The sequence below is a fragment of the Typopeltis vanoorti genome, chromosome 21 (genome assembly GCF_054136105.1).
Source record: "Typopeltis vanoorti isolate ZY-2024b chromosome 21, IOZ_Tvanoo_1.0, whole genome shotgun sequence".
Lineage (NCBI taxonomy): Eukaryota > Metazoa > Arthropoda > Arachnida > Uropygi > Thelyphonidae > Typopeltis > Typopeltis vanoorti.
In genome coordinates this window covers 89,330,458-89,346,314 of record NC_143569.1, presented here as the reverse complement: position 1 = coordinate 89,346,314, position 15,857 = coordinate 89,330,458, and the positions used below count along the sequence as shown (strand labels likewise).

The 15,857-nt window shown below is 35.8% G+C and overlaps 1 protein-coding gene across 1 annotated transcript in view; it reads left to right on the top strand.

Moving 5' to 3' along the window:
* Positions 1-15,857, top strand: part of Syt14 (Synaptotagmin 14) — a 186,673-nt gene that overhangs the window by 12,532 nt on the left and 158,284 nt on the right. Inside the window, exons 2-3 of the mRNA XM_090411194.1 lie at positions 173-448; positions 8,486-8,653. Of these exons, the coding sequence (XP_090267320.1) occupies positions 173-448; positions 8,486-8,653 (444 nt within the window). The remainder of the gene's footprint in view (positions 1-172; positions 449-8,485; positions 8,654-15,857) is intronic.

The following is a 15,857-nucleotide window of genomic DNA, read 5'->3' as shown; positions in this document are numbered from 1 at the left end:
GATGGGCAGATCAGCACCGTCTTCACTTGGTTTTTGATGCCAAGGAAAAATGCACCTTTAAATCAAGAGCCTGGAATAAGGAATATAACCCAGATTTGACATTCGTCTCCACTGATAGTGAAAATCAGCCTCTACAGACTTTCAGACATATTCTTGAGGTTTTTCCAAATAGCCAGCATCGTCCCATCTTTATGGAATTCGGAGCCCAAATTCGTGATAACATCATTTCCTAGACCAAGATGGAATTTCCAAAAAGCCGACTGGGAAAACTTCACTGCGGATCTAGATGCACGCCTTAAAAGAATTCCCCCAACTTACAAAAACTATACACAGTTCACTGGAGTAGTTCTAGCAGTCACAAAAATACACATTCCTCGAGGCTACCGAAAAGAATACGTGCCTGGATGGACCAATGAAAGCGAATCCCTGTATCGGGAATTCCTTGAAAGTAAGGATCCTGCGATAGGAGAAGAACTGCTCCATAGTCTCAACGCTGCTCGTAGGGAAAAGTAGATTCAAATAACTGAAAACATAGATTTCAAACACTCAAACACTCTAGTAGAAAAGCCTGGTCGCTACTTAAAAAGCTTGGTTCAAGCCCATCTGTACCAAAGAAATCTCCTCTTGTCGATCCGAATCAGATAGCTGTTCATATTGTTTCGCTTTCTAGAGCTTCGATAGATAAAGAACATACTAAAGAGGTAAAACGCAAACTAAAGGCTATGAAGTCTGTAACTCAAAAGAATCAACAATTCTCTTTGCCTTTTTCCAGTGAGGAAATATCCTCGGCGCTTCAAAATATCAAAATGGGGAAGGCTCCTGGATTTGACAATGTTCATAATGAATTCCTGATGCACTGTGGACCCATGCAAAATCGTGGCTGGCTAAGTTCTTTAACGATATACTTGAAAGTGGCTGCGTTCCTAAAGAATTTAAAAGGACAAAAATCATTGCTGTGTTAAAATCAGGTAAGCCAGCAGACAGAACTGAAAGCTATCGCCCCATAGCCCTTTTAAATGCAACCTACAAATTGTTGGAGAGACTAATATTGAACAGGATCAGTGATAAAATTTTGGAACGTGTTCCAATAGAACAAGCAAGATTCAGAAGAGATCGCAGCTGCACAGATCAAGTTCTCAGCTTAACAACCTACATTGAAACAGGATTTCAAAGATGCCTGAAGACTTCTGCAGTCTTTATTGACTTAACAGTGGCTTACTGTTTGGAGGAAGGGACTCATATATAAATTTCTTAAGGTCATCCTATGTAAAATTGGGTCATCTCCTAAACAACTTACTGTGTGATCGATATTTCAGGGTAGTCACCGTAGGAAGCATCAGTAAACAGAGAGTGCTTAAGAATGGATTACCTAAGGGCTCAGTGCTCGCACCACTGCTTTTTAGCCTTTATATCGCAGATATTTCTGAAACAGCCAGCAGGAAGTTTGCTTATGCAGATGATCTAGCTTTGGCGATCAGCGACAAGTCTATCAAAAGAACTGAAGTTAACACCAAATTCTGGTAAAACTGAATGTTTTTGCTTTCACCTGAACAATAGCCTTGTAAATCAAAAAGAGAGAGATATGCTGATGGAACATCTTTCGTTTAATCCAACACCTAAATATCTGGGAATAACTCTGAATAGAACTCTGACATATAAACAGCATATGATTAATATCGCTGCTAAAGTTTGCACCAGAAATAACATAGTTCAGAAGCTTTGTGGTACTACATGGGGCTCAAGTGCCACAACTCTGCGGTGCACTGTAATGGGTCTAGTTGACAGTGCAGCCGAGTATGGTGCTCCTGTCTGGCTCAATAGTTACATGTCAATAAACTAGATACTCAACTTAACTCCACTCTGCATTTAATAACAGGTTGCATTAGGAGTACACCTTACAATGGCTCCTCACTTTCAGCCATATTGCTCCTCCAGAACTGCAACAATGGAAGCCTTGCTTCGTGAATATAAAAGAATTTTAAATAACCAAAATCTCCCAATACATGAATTTATTCCAGATGCTTTATCCAATAGACTAAAATCCAGAAGACCTGCCATAAAAACCGCCCATAATCTTCTTAGCCAGAATGACAGTATGGTGAGTAGGTGGGTCCCAAGCAGTATCACCTGAAGTTCGCAATCACATAAACATCTTCCAAAAACCACCTGGATTTGACCTGCCCAAGAATATATGGATGACGGCTAACAGAATTTGTACAGACTTTCAAAGTGGGGTAGGATACCAAATCCCCACTGTCCCTGTGGAGCCAGGACCCAAACCATTTACTATATAGTACAGGAATTCGAGCTGACAGTATATCCAGGTGACTTTAAGGATATCTTTGACCTATCCCCAGAGGCGATCGACTGAATCAAAAACCTAAATCTTAAAATATGACTAATCTTCTGTCTGATGCTTGTCATAAATTTCATATTTGTATTTGCTTGAATGTAGACTTTTTTTTTTAATCATATATGTGTATCTTATCTATACTCATGTGTATTATATCTTATTGTCTTTTAACCATGTGTAAAGATAAATAAATACATGTAAAAAGTAACTCCGAGTCTGGTTATCATATACAAATTAATGGCACTGTCAGCGGTATATGCAAATTAGCCACAGCATAAAAGGGCATTTTTGGAGTGGTTTTCCATTTCGTGTCTGTAGTGAGTACAAGACATTTTGTGATAGCAAAATGATATGGCCACAAGATGTTATTTAACCAATGAATTCAAGTGACAAGCCATCATAAGACTAAGAGGCCAGCCAACGTCAGGAGGAGTTAGGTAGATGGTTGCATGCAAATTCTTCTGTGGGTCCAGACTGTGGAACCAATTCCATGAAGGAAGGCTAAACCTGCAGTGGGTGACCGATATCTCAGATTATCTGCTCACCCAAACAGGAGTTCTACCCCAAATCAGCTACAATGTGGAAGTGACATCTGCTTCCGCTGTGTGCAGAAGGCTGCCTATATGCTATGTAATGCATAGTCTGCATGCTCCTGTCCCCATGCCACAGGAGAGAACATTTGAAATTGGCCAGTCTCCATGTCAACTGGATCCAAGAACAATAGGAGTTGGTATTGTTCAGACAGGTCCCAATTTTCTCGATAAAGCAATACCTGGTGTGCACTGATCTGGATAAAACTAGGGACGTGTTATCATCCCTCTAATATCCATGAAAGGGACACTTATGGTGGAAGTAGTGTGATATTTTAGGACGATAATGCTTGTCTTCATTGAGTGAAGCTTGTTAGGTTGTTATTATCATCTGAGCTTCTGGACACAATTATAAAAAATATGAAACATTATTGTGAGCACTGTTAAGTGCTTTGGTAAGGAATGAGGGGGGGAGGGTGACCACATTACTTATTTGAAATACTTTGACAATCTCATTTTGACCTCTTGTTTTTGATCATTATCTTCACGTACCCATTTGTTAGCCATTCATTTACAGTTTTTGTGGATGTTTCTTTCGCATCTCATATCATGTTGCTTTTCACCAGATTGTATAAAAATTCATCATATAATTTTTGAGTCATCATGATTTTTATCTTGGTTCCTTGATTTATGGAAACTAGTATATTACATAGAACACAAAGGACATCATAGTTTAACAGATTCTGAATTCATAATAAAGCATCATGTTTAACATCAAGAAAGTCCAAATAATTCCAGGATAAGAACACAGGGCAGTCACTAACAATATGGTTAATAGTCTGGGCTAAATTGCCTCTTTCACAGTATAGAGATTCAGTCCATTTCTATTTATGAAGTATCTGTTTGCATTTCCCATGTCCTCCCTCGATCCATTCTAGTGTGGACCATAGATGTCTTGCATCAAAGTCCTTTAGTCTGGTAGTCAGATCAAGAATAGTGACAAGTAAGTTAAAGATGAGTTTCTGCCAGTATAGTTTAGAGGATGATGTGATATCAAATGCTTTATGCAAGCATTTCTCCAGGTTAGTCATCTAGATTTCAGTCTCTTGAATAGCTGTGTGGGAGAAGCCTTCATGTTATGGGCAAGTCACTGTTCTGAATTTGACTCTACAAGTTGCATAAAGGACTTTTTCTCCATAATGGAGGTGGAGCAACTAAGAGTTGAAAACTAGTAAATTGGTGTTAATCTTATTGTTCCAGAGATAGATCTCTGGAACAATAAGATTAACATACTTTGCACTTCTAATATATTTTACCATGCTATTTCTAAAGTAGACTTTAGGAACATAATTTGATTTGCTGTTATTTAAATGGAAAGTAGTGACTTCAGTTTTCTTGCAGACTGAGATACCACTGTTTGAAGTACAGTCATCCCTCGACTTACGTCCGTTCGAGTTACATCCGTTCGAAGATATGTCCATGATCCCATAATGGAATAAATAACATTTTTGACTATACTTTCAAACAAGATGCAAGTGAGCTTAAGTAAAAAGGTTTTTATTTGGCAACAGCGCATTCAGTGGCAACCTCCTTCCACAGTCGGCACGTGGCTTCAACAGTTCCTCTATTGATTTTGTGTTTAAAAAATAGGTTGTGTATTTATCGTTAAATATTTTGCAATATTTTGTGCAACATGACCCCTAAACGCCCCAAAAAAAACCTAGTGAAGAATCACAGAAAAAGAGGCTGCCAATTCAAGTTCAACTATAGTGACGAAGCAAAGACAAGGTCCTATCATTGATTGGAAAAGCTACTTCCATCATGCATAGAGAACCTGAACCAAAAGTGCATACCCCTTAGCACTATGACCATAACCATTAAGGCATTAAGTCTCTTAAAGGAGAAAGCAAGACTCGATTACGGCTGTGAATTCAACGCTTCTTCTGACTAGTTTATGAGATTCAAACAACGTTTTGCACTGCATAATGTGAAAATGTATGGTGAATCTGCAAGTTTTAATGAGAAGGCTGCCAAGAAGTTTGTGGAGAAATTGTATAAAATTATTACAGAGGAAAATTATTTGCTACAGCAAATATTTAATATGGATGAGACCTCCTCGTTTCAGAAAAAAATGCCCGAGCAGACAATTATTCCACAAAAAGCTAAAATTTATGCCTGGTTTCAAAGCTCTTAAAGACCATGTTACTATTTTGTTAGGGGTGATGTGGTAAACTGAAATCATTTGTGATATGGCACAGTGAGAATCCACGAGCTGTCGAAAACATTAGGAAGCATACTCTTCCAGCAGAGATATAAGAAGCCGTAGATGGCTCAAAAATTGTTTGCGGATGCCATAATCTGTAATGCGAGTGAAATGGAAAGCTATTGTGTGAAAGAAAATGTAGAATTTAAACTTTTATTAATTCTAGATAATGCTCCAGGTCATCCGTCTTATATCCGTGATCTTCATCAAGTTCAAGGTCATGTTTCTCCCTCCAAACATATGAGGGAGTTCTTGTAGTGTTTAAGGCTTATTATCTACAGAAAACTTTTTCACAAGCCATTTCTGCCACTGAAGGAAATGACCAGACTCGTATGCAGTTCTGGAAAGCATTCAATATTTATCATGTTATTAAAAATATTGCTGTGGCTTGGGACGAAGCGACCTCCAGTGTATGAGTGGCATATGACATTAAAAAGGTTTGTGCATGATTGTGGAAGTTTTGAAAAAAAGGAAGACTTTTGTAAATTGAGTGAAGAAATAGTGGGCCTAGCAAACAATCTGAATATCAAAAGTGAACGATGACGACATAGTTTAACTTACAGAAAGTGCCCCCTGAAGAGTCGATCAACGAAGAATTGGTTGATCTGGAGGAACAACCTGTTGCAGAAGAGGAAAAAGAGAAACAAGGAGAGATGGTTAAACAATTCGCAGTAAAGGGTCTTGCAGAAATGTTCTCTGCAGTTAGCGATGTTCTCAAAATGGTTGAAGACATGGACCCCAATGTTGAGTGCTACTTATTAGTAGAAAGGAAAGTACATGATGCATTTGCTTGTTATAAACAAATTTGTAATGAAAAGAAGAAGAGAAATAAGCAAAGCACATTGAACATTTTCATCAAAACACACAAAGGTTACACCAAAAGAGCCGCAGCCTGGTCCTTCACATAGGGAAGGTAATGAAGATGTGATTGTGGAGGAAGATTTGGGTGATTATTCTCCTGTTTTATAGTGGCAGTAATGCACAGTACAGTTTTATAATAAGGTTTAAAAATTAAAATGACAGTATACTTATTACTGTTAAGTCCCTATAACTCTGTTGATTTAATGTATCAACTTACATCCGAACTGATTTATGTCCTGCCGGATGGAACGGAACTCCTCATAAGTTGAGGGATGACTGTAATTAAGTTTAAGTCTTCTGTTAGTATATTCTGCAACTTGAAAGGAGGTGTTCTGAGTTGCAACTGCAGTGTCATCTGCATACATAAATTTCTGAGAGACAGTGGTGGAGAGGTTTTAGACTGAAAGCAGTGGAGCTAGCAGAGATCCTTGTGGAAGACCCTTCCATACAGTTACAAAAGTTACATTCCACATGGAATGTAACTTTTGGTAACTAGAATATACCTGAATCCACCTTTCTAACAGCATATTCTTTACAAGATTATCAGTATCAAGAGAAGAGGTTACTTCTAGGAATTTCAGGGTTAGACCCTCTCATGAATCATTGTCATAAGCTGCTGAAAGATCCACTACAAAAAAAAAAAATCATTAGACATTTATTATTATCCCAAGACCCCATGGAGTCAAAGACTCATCTAGGAGATCCTTTTGTCATACACACACAGCTCATCATACCATGCCTTAAACACACTCAAATTCTCTGCAGACACCGCACAGGCAAGGCATTCCAATCATTCTCAACTCTGCATGCAAAAAACCTGCTTCTGACTCCCCTGCTCACACCCTCTTTATACAGCTTCCACCATTTGCTGTAAAACCTCTCCAACATTGATCCTATAACAACCCCCATACTAACTTGTAGGTCTTTATCATATCCCCCCCCCCCTTCCTCCTATCCACCAGACTCTGTAAATTGCACCTTCTCAACCTTTCCTCATATTCGACATTCCAGAGATCAGAAACTACCTTAGTAAGTCACCTCTGGACTGTCCGACATCTCTTTATTCTTTTGTAAACCAGGTGACCAAATTTGGGCACAGTAGTCCATGTGGCGTAATCAGAGCCTTATACAATGGATCAAGAATCTCCTTACTTCATCATTGTCCTCCACATCAAGACCATTTTCAGTATAGGTGGCCAAGGCCAATCCCTCATCACAGTAACTTCCCTTAGGCAGTCCAATTTGCTCTATGGATATCTTTCTGTGGGTGATTAGAAAAATCTTATTGTGCAAGACATTTCAGGTAGATGCTTAACATAACAGTGGGTAAGTAACTTGTAGCAAGAGATGGGTCTTTTCCATGTTTTAAAATCTTATGGATATCAGCCTTACCATCGTCTCTCTTGCAGTGCAGTTGTCATGTAGATAAGCCATTAGGGGAAACAGCATATTTTGCAATGTCATTATTATTATTTATTTATTTATTTATTTATTTGTTTTATTTTTTTAAGCTCTAGTGCTTGTAGTGTAAAAATTATTAAAAACATTTTTTTGTATTTTTTGAAATTCATTTTTAATCTGTTTCAGAAACCCTGCTCTAGAGATCAAATGTGAAACTTTTTCAAGCCCCTAAAATTAATCACAAACACCCATCCTCATGGCAGGATTTGAACCCGCAGCCTGTTGGTTGGAGATTCTGTACGCTAACCACTCGGCCAAGAAAAAAGGCAACAGTTTGGAAGCTTTGGAATTAATGAAATTGTTTATAATTTTTGAAATAATTTTTGACTTTTATTATCCCAGTCAGGGATATATTTTTCGATAACTTCTTAGCAGCTTCCACAACAACTCCAACAAATCTAATAGTTGCTATAATTGGGTTTGATCCTCCTAAAGTTGGACTCGATCTTGCTTTGCAAAATATATATCATGAAAACGTTATAGGAAAGCATAATAGGAATACTAATTCCTATTATGTAGATGATATGACATTGTTTACTATTTGGGAAGCCATCAAGTACTTTTCTGCTGATAGGGAGTGGTGAAGTTGTCGTCGAAGGTGGTAAAGCAAAAATTAGGATTGTATCTTCTTTTCCATTGAGACAAGTGGAAACTTTCATTGTCTTTAGCATTAAAAGCTAAATATAGGTACTGACTTTCCATTCATTTAACCAGCATGTGTCAATTAAGGTCATCTTGGTATCCTCATAAAGCATGGTGGCTGTTGAAATCACCAAAAATGATGTTTGGGTAGTGATGCTGAAGAACAGCAGAATTATGCCAGATGACACTGGGAGGTTTATATATTTGTGGTATTAAATCTGTCTGTTAGATTTGGTTGGTAGACAATATAATTAATGACATGGTTATTAATGTAATTCAGTAATACTGAAAATATAATTATATGCATTAAAAAAGTCCACATTTTGTATATTGAAACTTAATTTTTTTTTTTTTTTGTATTTATTCTGCTTCTAGTGCCATCTGAAGCATCAGCTTTTTTAGGAGCTGTTGGCGCATTTCTTGTTCTTTTGGTTATATTTTATCTGTATTTAAATAAAAAATTCTGCTTTACAACTATTGGAGGATTTCCTTGTTGTGATAGACCTCTTGTTGATCATAGAGAACCAGCTACGAAAGACCTTGGTAAGTATTAATGAAATATTTATTATTATTTTTAAAAAAATTTTTAATATTCACTTTTTGTATTATGCCAACCACATCAGAAATAAATTTTAAATGCTAAAGATTGAATGTTTAGAGATTGATTTGCTAGAGGAAATCCTTATGATAAATATTACTGAACATAATAACAAACTAATTTTCATATTCAGTGTCATTCAAAAGAAATTACAGTTTTATTAATATAATACATGTTCACATGAGCAGAGTGAAAAACTTGCATTTGATATCCATGCTATTTAAAGAAACACTTAATAAATGCTTAGTATATTGAAGAAACTATTAACGGTATGGGGTAGATATTTTCTCTCTCTCTCTCTCTCTCTTTCTTTGACAAATGTCCACTGTAAGATTATTGCATTAGCCTATCAGTTCAATCACTCCTTCTGGAAGTGCATATCAATGATATTCTGAAAGATTTTTACATTAGACTGTTGACTTAGATCTATTATCCATTTCAGAATAATTTCCTTTTCATTGGATGGTAATGTTCTCTAGTAATAATATTAACGTGTTCATACTGAACTACATTTTGTGTTGCACATGTGGCAGTAGCTCACTTGACCTCGTAGCATGTTCTTTCCACTTCGGACACATTTTTACACATTCGTCATTATATATGACATCATTAATTTCACATTGATTTCAGTATTTTACCTAGTTTCCTCAATGATTTGTCACATTAAATGGGAGAGTATGGAATAATACATTTTGTATTGTTAAATATTTTTATTTATGTGACTTATACGTAATTAGTTTGTTACTTGATTAAATCCTTTCTTATTTAAAACCTTATTCAATTAAAGTCCTACTAGCCGTTCTATTGTTATGCTGTTGCGTTCTCTTTATTTTACTGCTCTATATCTTCCTTTCCTATCTTTCTATCGCTATTTTACTTCTTCAGATATCGGGCCTAATATACTTATATCTAGGATTGTTTCCTCTTCAGATACTTGTGAATTTATATTTTGCTGCGCCAGCCAGTATCCTATAGCAGAAAAGGATCCTTACTCAGGGAGACAATACTAGATTCTGAGGCATTCTTACACAATGATCTTTAACACTGCCATATAGATTCAGATTATTGCAGTCATGACCTAAATCTATAATTATATACACTATTTAATTCCTTCCCATGAAAATAGGTTCTGTTTTTATAAGTGGTAGTTTGGAATCGTAATCAGGCATAACTCAAGTTTAGGTAAATATAACATGTTTATTGGAATATCTAAACAGAATACACAAAAATTTCATACACTCAATTTGACTCAATGCAAAATATAAAACTCGAGTTAAGAAATTAACATACACTAAATTAAATCAAAGGTTAAGAAACATCGTAAAACACAGTAATTGAAAATTGAGATAGATTGCAAATGATATGAAGTTAAGTTAAATTTCGTTTCTGCAATGCTATTCACAAGATAATATCAACAAACATTCTTATGTTACTCAGTTACTATAAATCCACTATTCTAATCTTGTTAAGTCAATTCTATCACAAACAACACAAAAGATCTCTTCCAAACAATTCTTACTCTCAAGGAGGTTAACTTTCTAATTAGAGACTGTCTACAAAGTTCTTTAGAAAATGTTCTTAATTTACATACACATATAATCTTCTCTCTTCTTAGGAATTTTATACACAAAATAGAGTAATTTTACTTTACTGGACTTTTTCCCACATCTTTCAGCACCACGTGTACGTCTGGTTACTTCTTGTCTATTGGCTGTCTTTACGCCAACGTAAGGGTTACGCTATCTTCATAGTTTCGGCCGAAAATGGGCGCTCGAATCTCTGTGTTTCAGGATACATTTGGATGGGACTTTTCAGCTACAGCTTGATTCTGCTAGGACTGGAAATTTTACCTTCAGCTCTGCATAGAATCCTACTCCATTCTCAAGAAAGCTTGCTGTCCGACATCTTATCTTAGCACAGACACTTCATCCCCTCCCTTTACATGAACTCTCCGCTAACTTCCGAACCACCAAACAGGAAACAGGTACACTACTGGTAAACTCTCTATTCTTAACCCCTTAAAGCAGTGTTTCTCAAAGTGTGGTACGCAGACCTCCCCCCCCCAGGGATCCGTAGCAATTTTCAGCTATGCATCATTCATTAACGCATGGAATAAAATTTAAGTTTGAGATCATAAAACGTTCCTATTGTATCACTGAATAAGGTACAGAGATATCTGCAGGCTGTGTAATATGGTTCTCAACAAACAGTGCAATTAGAGACAACTGGGATAAAAACATAACTAATGAATCGCATGACCTCTCCCACATAAAATGCTGTATAGTAGACAATCAAAATCACATGGTGCACCGGCAACATATGGTTTTGTTTGAGTGAACGTGTTAAAACTAAGAAATATATAGTGAATGTGTTTCAGATATTATATAAGGAATTCGGTTGAAGAGAATTAGCATTTCAACTGAATTGTCGGCTTGTCTTTGTCAATTAGTAGTGTGATCTTTTGTTAATACCGCATCAATCATATGAACGTCTTCATAGCTGCTTTATCTCTACTGGCCTACCATTGCTGTCTGTTTCGAGTTCTGCTTTCACTAGCCATTTGTTGAAGGACTGTTCGTTAAATACGGTAATTTTTTTTAGCTTTCAAATTCTTAAGTATGAATCACTGGTTAAAGACTGGATTTTTAAAATGTGCAAAGGAATATAGTAGATACAAGTAGCTGTCAGCAACAAGAAAATGTTGATATTGTATCTGGATCAAGTGAAATTGATGTGTGTGTGTGTGTGTCGTCTGACATCTCTAAAGAACCAACTAGGAAGATGAGAAAACTTCGTAAGTACGATATAAATTACTTGAAATGTGGATTTTCATGGATGGGAAATGAAGAGGAACCTATTCCATTATGTGTAATTTGCTGTGAAACTTTAAAAAATGAAAGCATGAAACCATGTAATTTAAATTGCCATTTTGAATCAAAACATAATGAATGCAAGGACAAACCTGTCGGATCTTTTCAAAATAAACTAAAATATGTAAAAGAATCTCAAAAAGTGATGTCGATCGTGTCAGGAGGTGAAAACATGAAGGCTTTAGAAGCTTCATATCGTGTGTCACTATTAATAGCAAAAAGTGGTGCAGCGGAAACAATTGGTGAAACTTTGGTCAAGCCTGCAGCAAAAATAATAGCGGAAATTATGATCGGAGATAATGCAAAAAGATCTTTTGATCCGATTTGCCTTTCAAATAGTACCATTCATTGAAGAATCACTGAAATAGCTGAAAATATAAAACAAACATTGTTATCCGATATACATAAGTGTCGTTATTATGCATTGCAGGTAGATGAATCTACCGACATTACAAAATTTGCAGATCTTCTAGCGTTCGTTTGGTAAGAAAAAAATCAAAAAAATTCATGATGACCTTTTATATTGCCAACCCTTGCCAGAACATACAACAGAAGAAGAAATATTCAACAATATGAATACCTTTATGCATCAAAAGAAGCTTGATTGGAAAAGTTGTGTTGGAATAAGCACGGACGGATCTAAAAAAGGGCTTGTTTCAAGGATTCAAGCTGTTGCACCAAATGCAAAGTCGACACACTGCTGCATACACAGGGAGGCTTTGGCTACACATATGATGTCTACAGACCTAAGAAAAGTTCTTGATGAAGCTGTAAAAATCATAAATTATATTAAAGGCCGTCCTCTAAAAGCCAGACTTTTCTCTCAACTTTGCAAAGAAATGGGAACCAACTATACACAACTTCTTTTCCATACCGATGTTCATTGGCTTTCTCGTGGAAAAGGCCTTACTCGTTTATTTGAACTTCGGAATGAACTACAAGTTTTTCTTGATGAAAAGTTTGAATTGAAAAAGCATTTACATAATTGGAAATGGCTCAGTCAATTAGCATACCTGGCAGATATATTTACTGTATTAAATAGTCTCAATTTATCTTTACAAGGCAAGGAAATTTCTATATTTCATGTCCAAGATAAAGTGAATGCCAGGTTGGCAAAAATGAAGTTATGGCAAAAGCGGGTTGGTAATGGATAATTTGATGCGTTTCCATCGCTTCATGAATTGCTCGCAAGTTCAATTGAACAAATTGATGATTATGTGAAAATGACTATCATGCAGTATTTAAAAAGCTTACAAATGAATCTTGAAAAGTATTTCCCTGAATTGGACATTAATATTGAGTGAATAAGATACCCTTTCAATAAAAACAAATTTATGCCAAAGGGTCTATCTCGTCAATAGAAGAACACTTTTAGAACCATCTTCTGATGGTTTCCTAAAAAATAAATACAGCGAGAATACGTTATCATCATTTTGGCTACAAATACAGAATGAATTTCCTGAATTAACAGATAACGCTCTAAGGTTCATTTTTCTATTTCCAAGTAGTTCATATCTGTGCGAAGTTTGATTTTCGGCCCTTGTAGATATTAAGACGAAGAAGAGGAATCGCATTATAGATGTCGAACTGCATCTGAGATTGAAATTAACAACTATAGAGCCAAATTTTGCTGAAATTTTATCTCACCATAAGCAATTTCACTCCTCTCATTGATGATAAATTATTTCAAGTAAGTAAAACTTTATAGTATCTTTATAAAGTTTGTTCTATTAAAAATAAATCATATTTTTTGTTTACATGAACATATAAATTCAAATCAAATAGATATTTAATTTTTAATATTTTAAATTAATTAATTTTAATTAATTTGTTTATTTTTAATTAATTAATTAGGGGGTACTTGGTAATAATGAAAATTTAAGAAGGGGTCTGTAGATATCTGAAGTTTGAGAAACACTTCCTTAAAACATCAAGGCTTAGCATTTTTTCCTACGATTAGTAGTTTTCGTTTGTCCGTACCCGACATATTTGTACAGCATAACACAGTAATGCGGTCCATTGCCCTTTTATACCCTGACAGTGCAATGTGCTTATAACACAGAGAGCCGTCTGGTGTAGCACGATAATAGAGGCTGGTTTGATCAGCGTTGCAAGTATCATCTGAACAGAAATTCTCTAAAAAAGTAAGGATTTTAGTATTTTGCCATTGTTCAGCACTTACATTGTCAGCACTGCCCTTTTTGCCATGCGCTTTTTTTAAATTTGATATTGTGTCTCGCTTTCCATCGAGACAACCAACCAGCAGTTGCTTTAAAATCGTTGTGGTCCAGCTTTTTTAGCGATCTCCTCTGATTTCACCTTCAACACTGGGCCGCTGATATTCACACCTCGCCTGCTAACTATAGAAAACCACTGATCTAATGCTTCTTCGACTTCTGGATGCTTTCCATCATGCTTTCTTTTGGATGTTCCTGGAATTTCTTTCTGTAATGTCCACTCCTCACGCAGTTGATTTTCTTGTTGTAGGAGACGTGCTATGGTAGATTTTGGTACACCAGTTATATCAGCAAGTCTACGATGGCTTGTATTTAATGGCTGGCTTTTAATTTTATCCAGCAAAGCAATTTTACTTGAAAGTGTAAAATCATTTCTTGGCATCTTGGCAAAGATTTAAAAATTTTAAATGAAATTGACACAATAAATTGATATCGCTAGGTACAGTATATAGTAAGGGTAGATTCTTAAGCAGACGCGTACTTGCCAGACACACGACGAAAGATAACTGATTCGCATCACTCTACTGTTGCCAAATATTAGTGTGCGTAGTGTTGCCATATTTTCGAAAAAATCCATAAAATATATCTGAAATTTCTAAATACCTTTTCAGCTACTGTCCCAATTAAGTGAAAAGTTTCCCAATTAAGCGTTTAAATTATGTATTAATATGTTGGTTTGGTTTCCATTCTTTGAGATTTGGCTCAAAAAAGGCTGCCCCAATTAAACGGAATTGACTGTATATTATTATTATTATTATTATTATTCAGATCTCCATGGAGTCAAAAGACTCATCGTGGGTGGTCCTTCCTAAGAAACGCAAAGTCTATCAAGCCTCATCGAGAGAGGTCTCCCCCTAAGAAACGCAAAGTCTATCAAGCCTCATCGAGAGAGGTCTCCCCCTAAGAAACACAAAGTCTATCATACCACTCCTTGAACTCATTGACTATTCTCACTCTCACCACTCCATCAGGCAATGCATTCCATGGTTCAACCACCTTCCAAGGGGGAACCCCCTTTCGAGTCATCTGAATTCAAGGAGAACCAGCCTACCAGTCCGGAACTTGGGGGGGGGGGTACTCACTTTCGAGTCATCAGAATTCAAGGAGAACCTGCCTACCAGTCCGGAACTGGGTGGGTGGGGGCGGAAACCCCTTTCGAGTTTTCAAAATTCGAGTCATCAGAATTCAAGGAGAACCGGCCTACCAGTCCGGAACTGGGGGGGGGTAGGCATCAGGGGGGAGAGTCCCCTAGTTTATAATATATATATGAATGAATATGAAAGAATGATCATTAACTCGGTTAACATACATATTTTTATAAAGAATTGAATAATTTTATAATCTCACCTGATGAAGGCTGTTAAGCCGAAACTAGTCGTGTTTTTATATTAAAACCTTTTTACTTAAATCTCAGTTCTAGTCATTCAATTCTTTATAAATATATATATATATATATATAAATTTTTTAAAAATTTATTTTTATTTATTTTTTTTTGAAATGTGGTTCCTTTAAAGTACCATTTCTTAATTGAAAAAAAAAAGTTGATAAGAATGATTATTATGTATGTACCTGTGTCTAAATTTCAAAAGGGAAAATGATATCTAAGTTGCATTCTTTTTTCTGCAGCTGATTTCAGTGTTAATTTTCTCAGTACTGAATTAATGAATTATAAAATATGGTAGTCACTCTAAACTATGAAAAATACTTTAGGATGATTTCAGAATTACCTTTAAAGAGAAAAATTATTTATTATTCATTTATTTCTTGATTATATTTACATATTTCAGCAAAACATTTTATATCCAGATCAGTTATGTAGCACTTGTTAAGAGCTATAGTATCAGCAAACATTAATGTTGTATCAACTGTTTTCATATTGCTTTGTTAAATTATTGCTATTCTCCTAATCAGTATAAGAAAAATATTAAGAGATTTATTTCAATCTGTTACATTTAAAAATCTTGCAAAGTTCATTATTCTTAAAGTATATGCACTTCACTTAAGATCCAAGCAAATGAATTTAATCCACTTTACTAAGCAC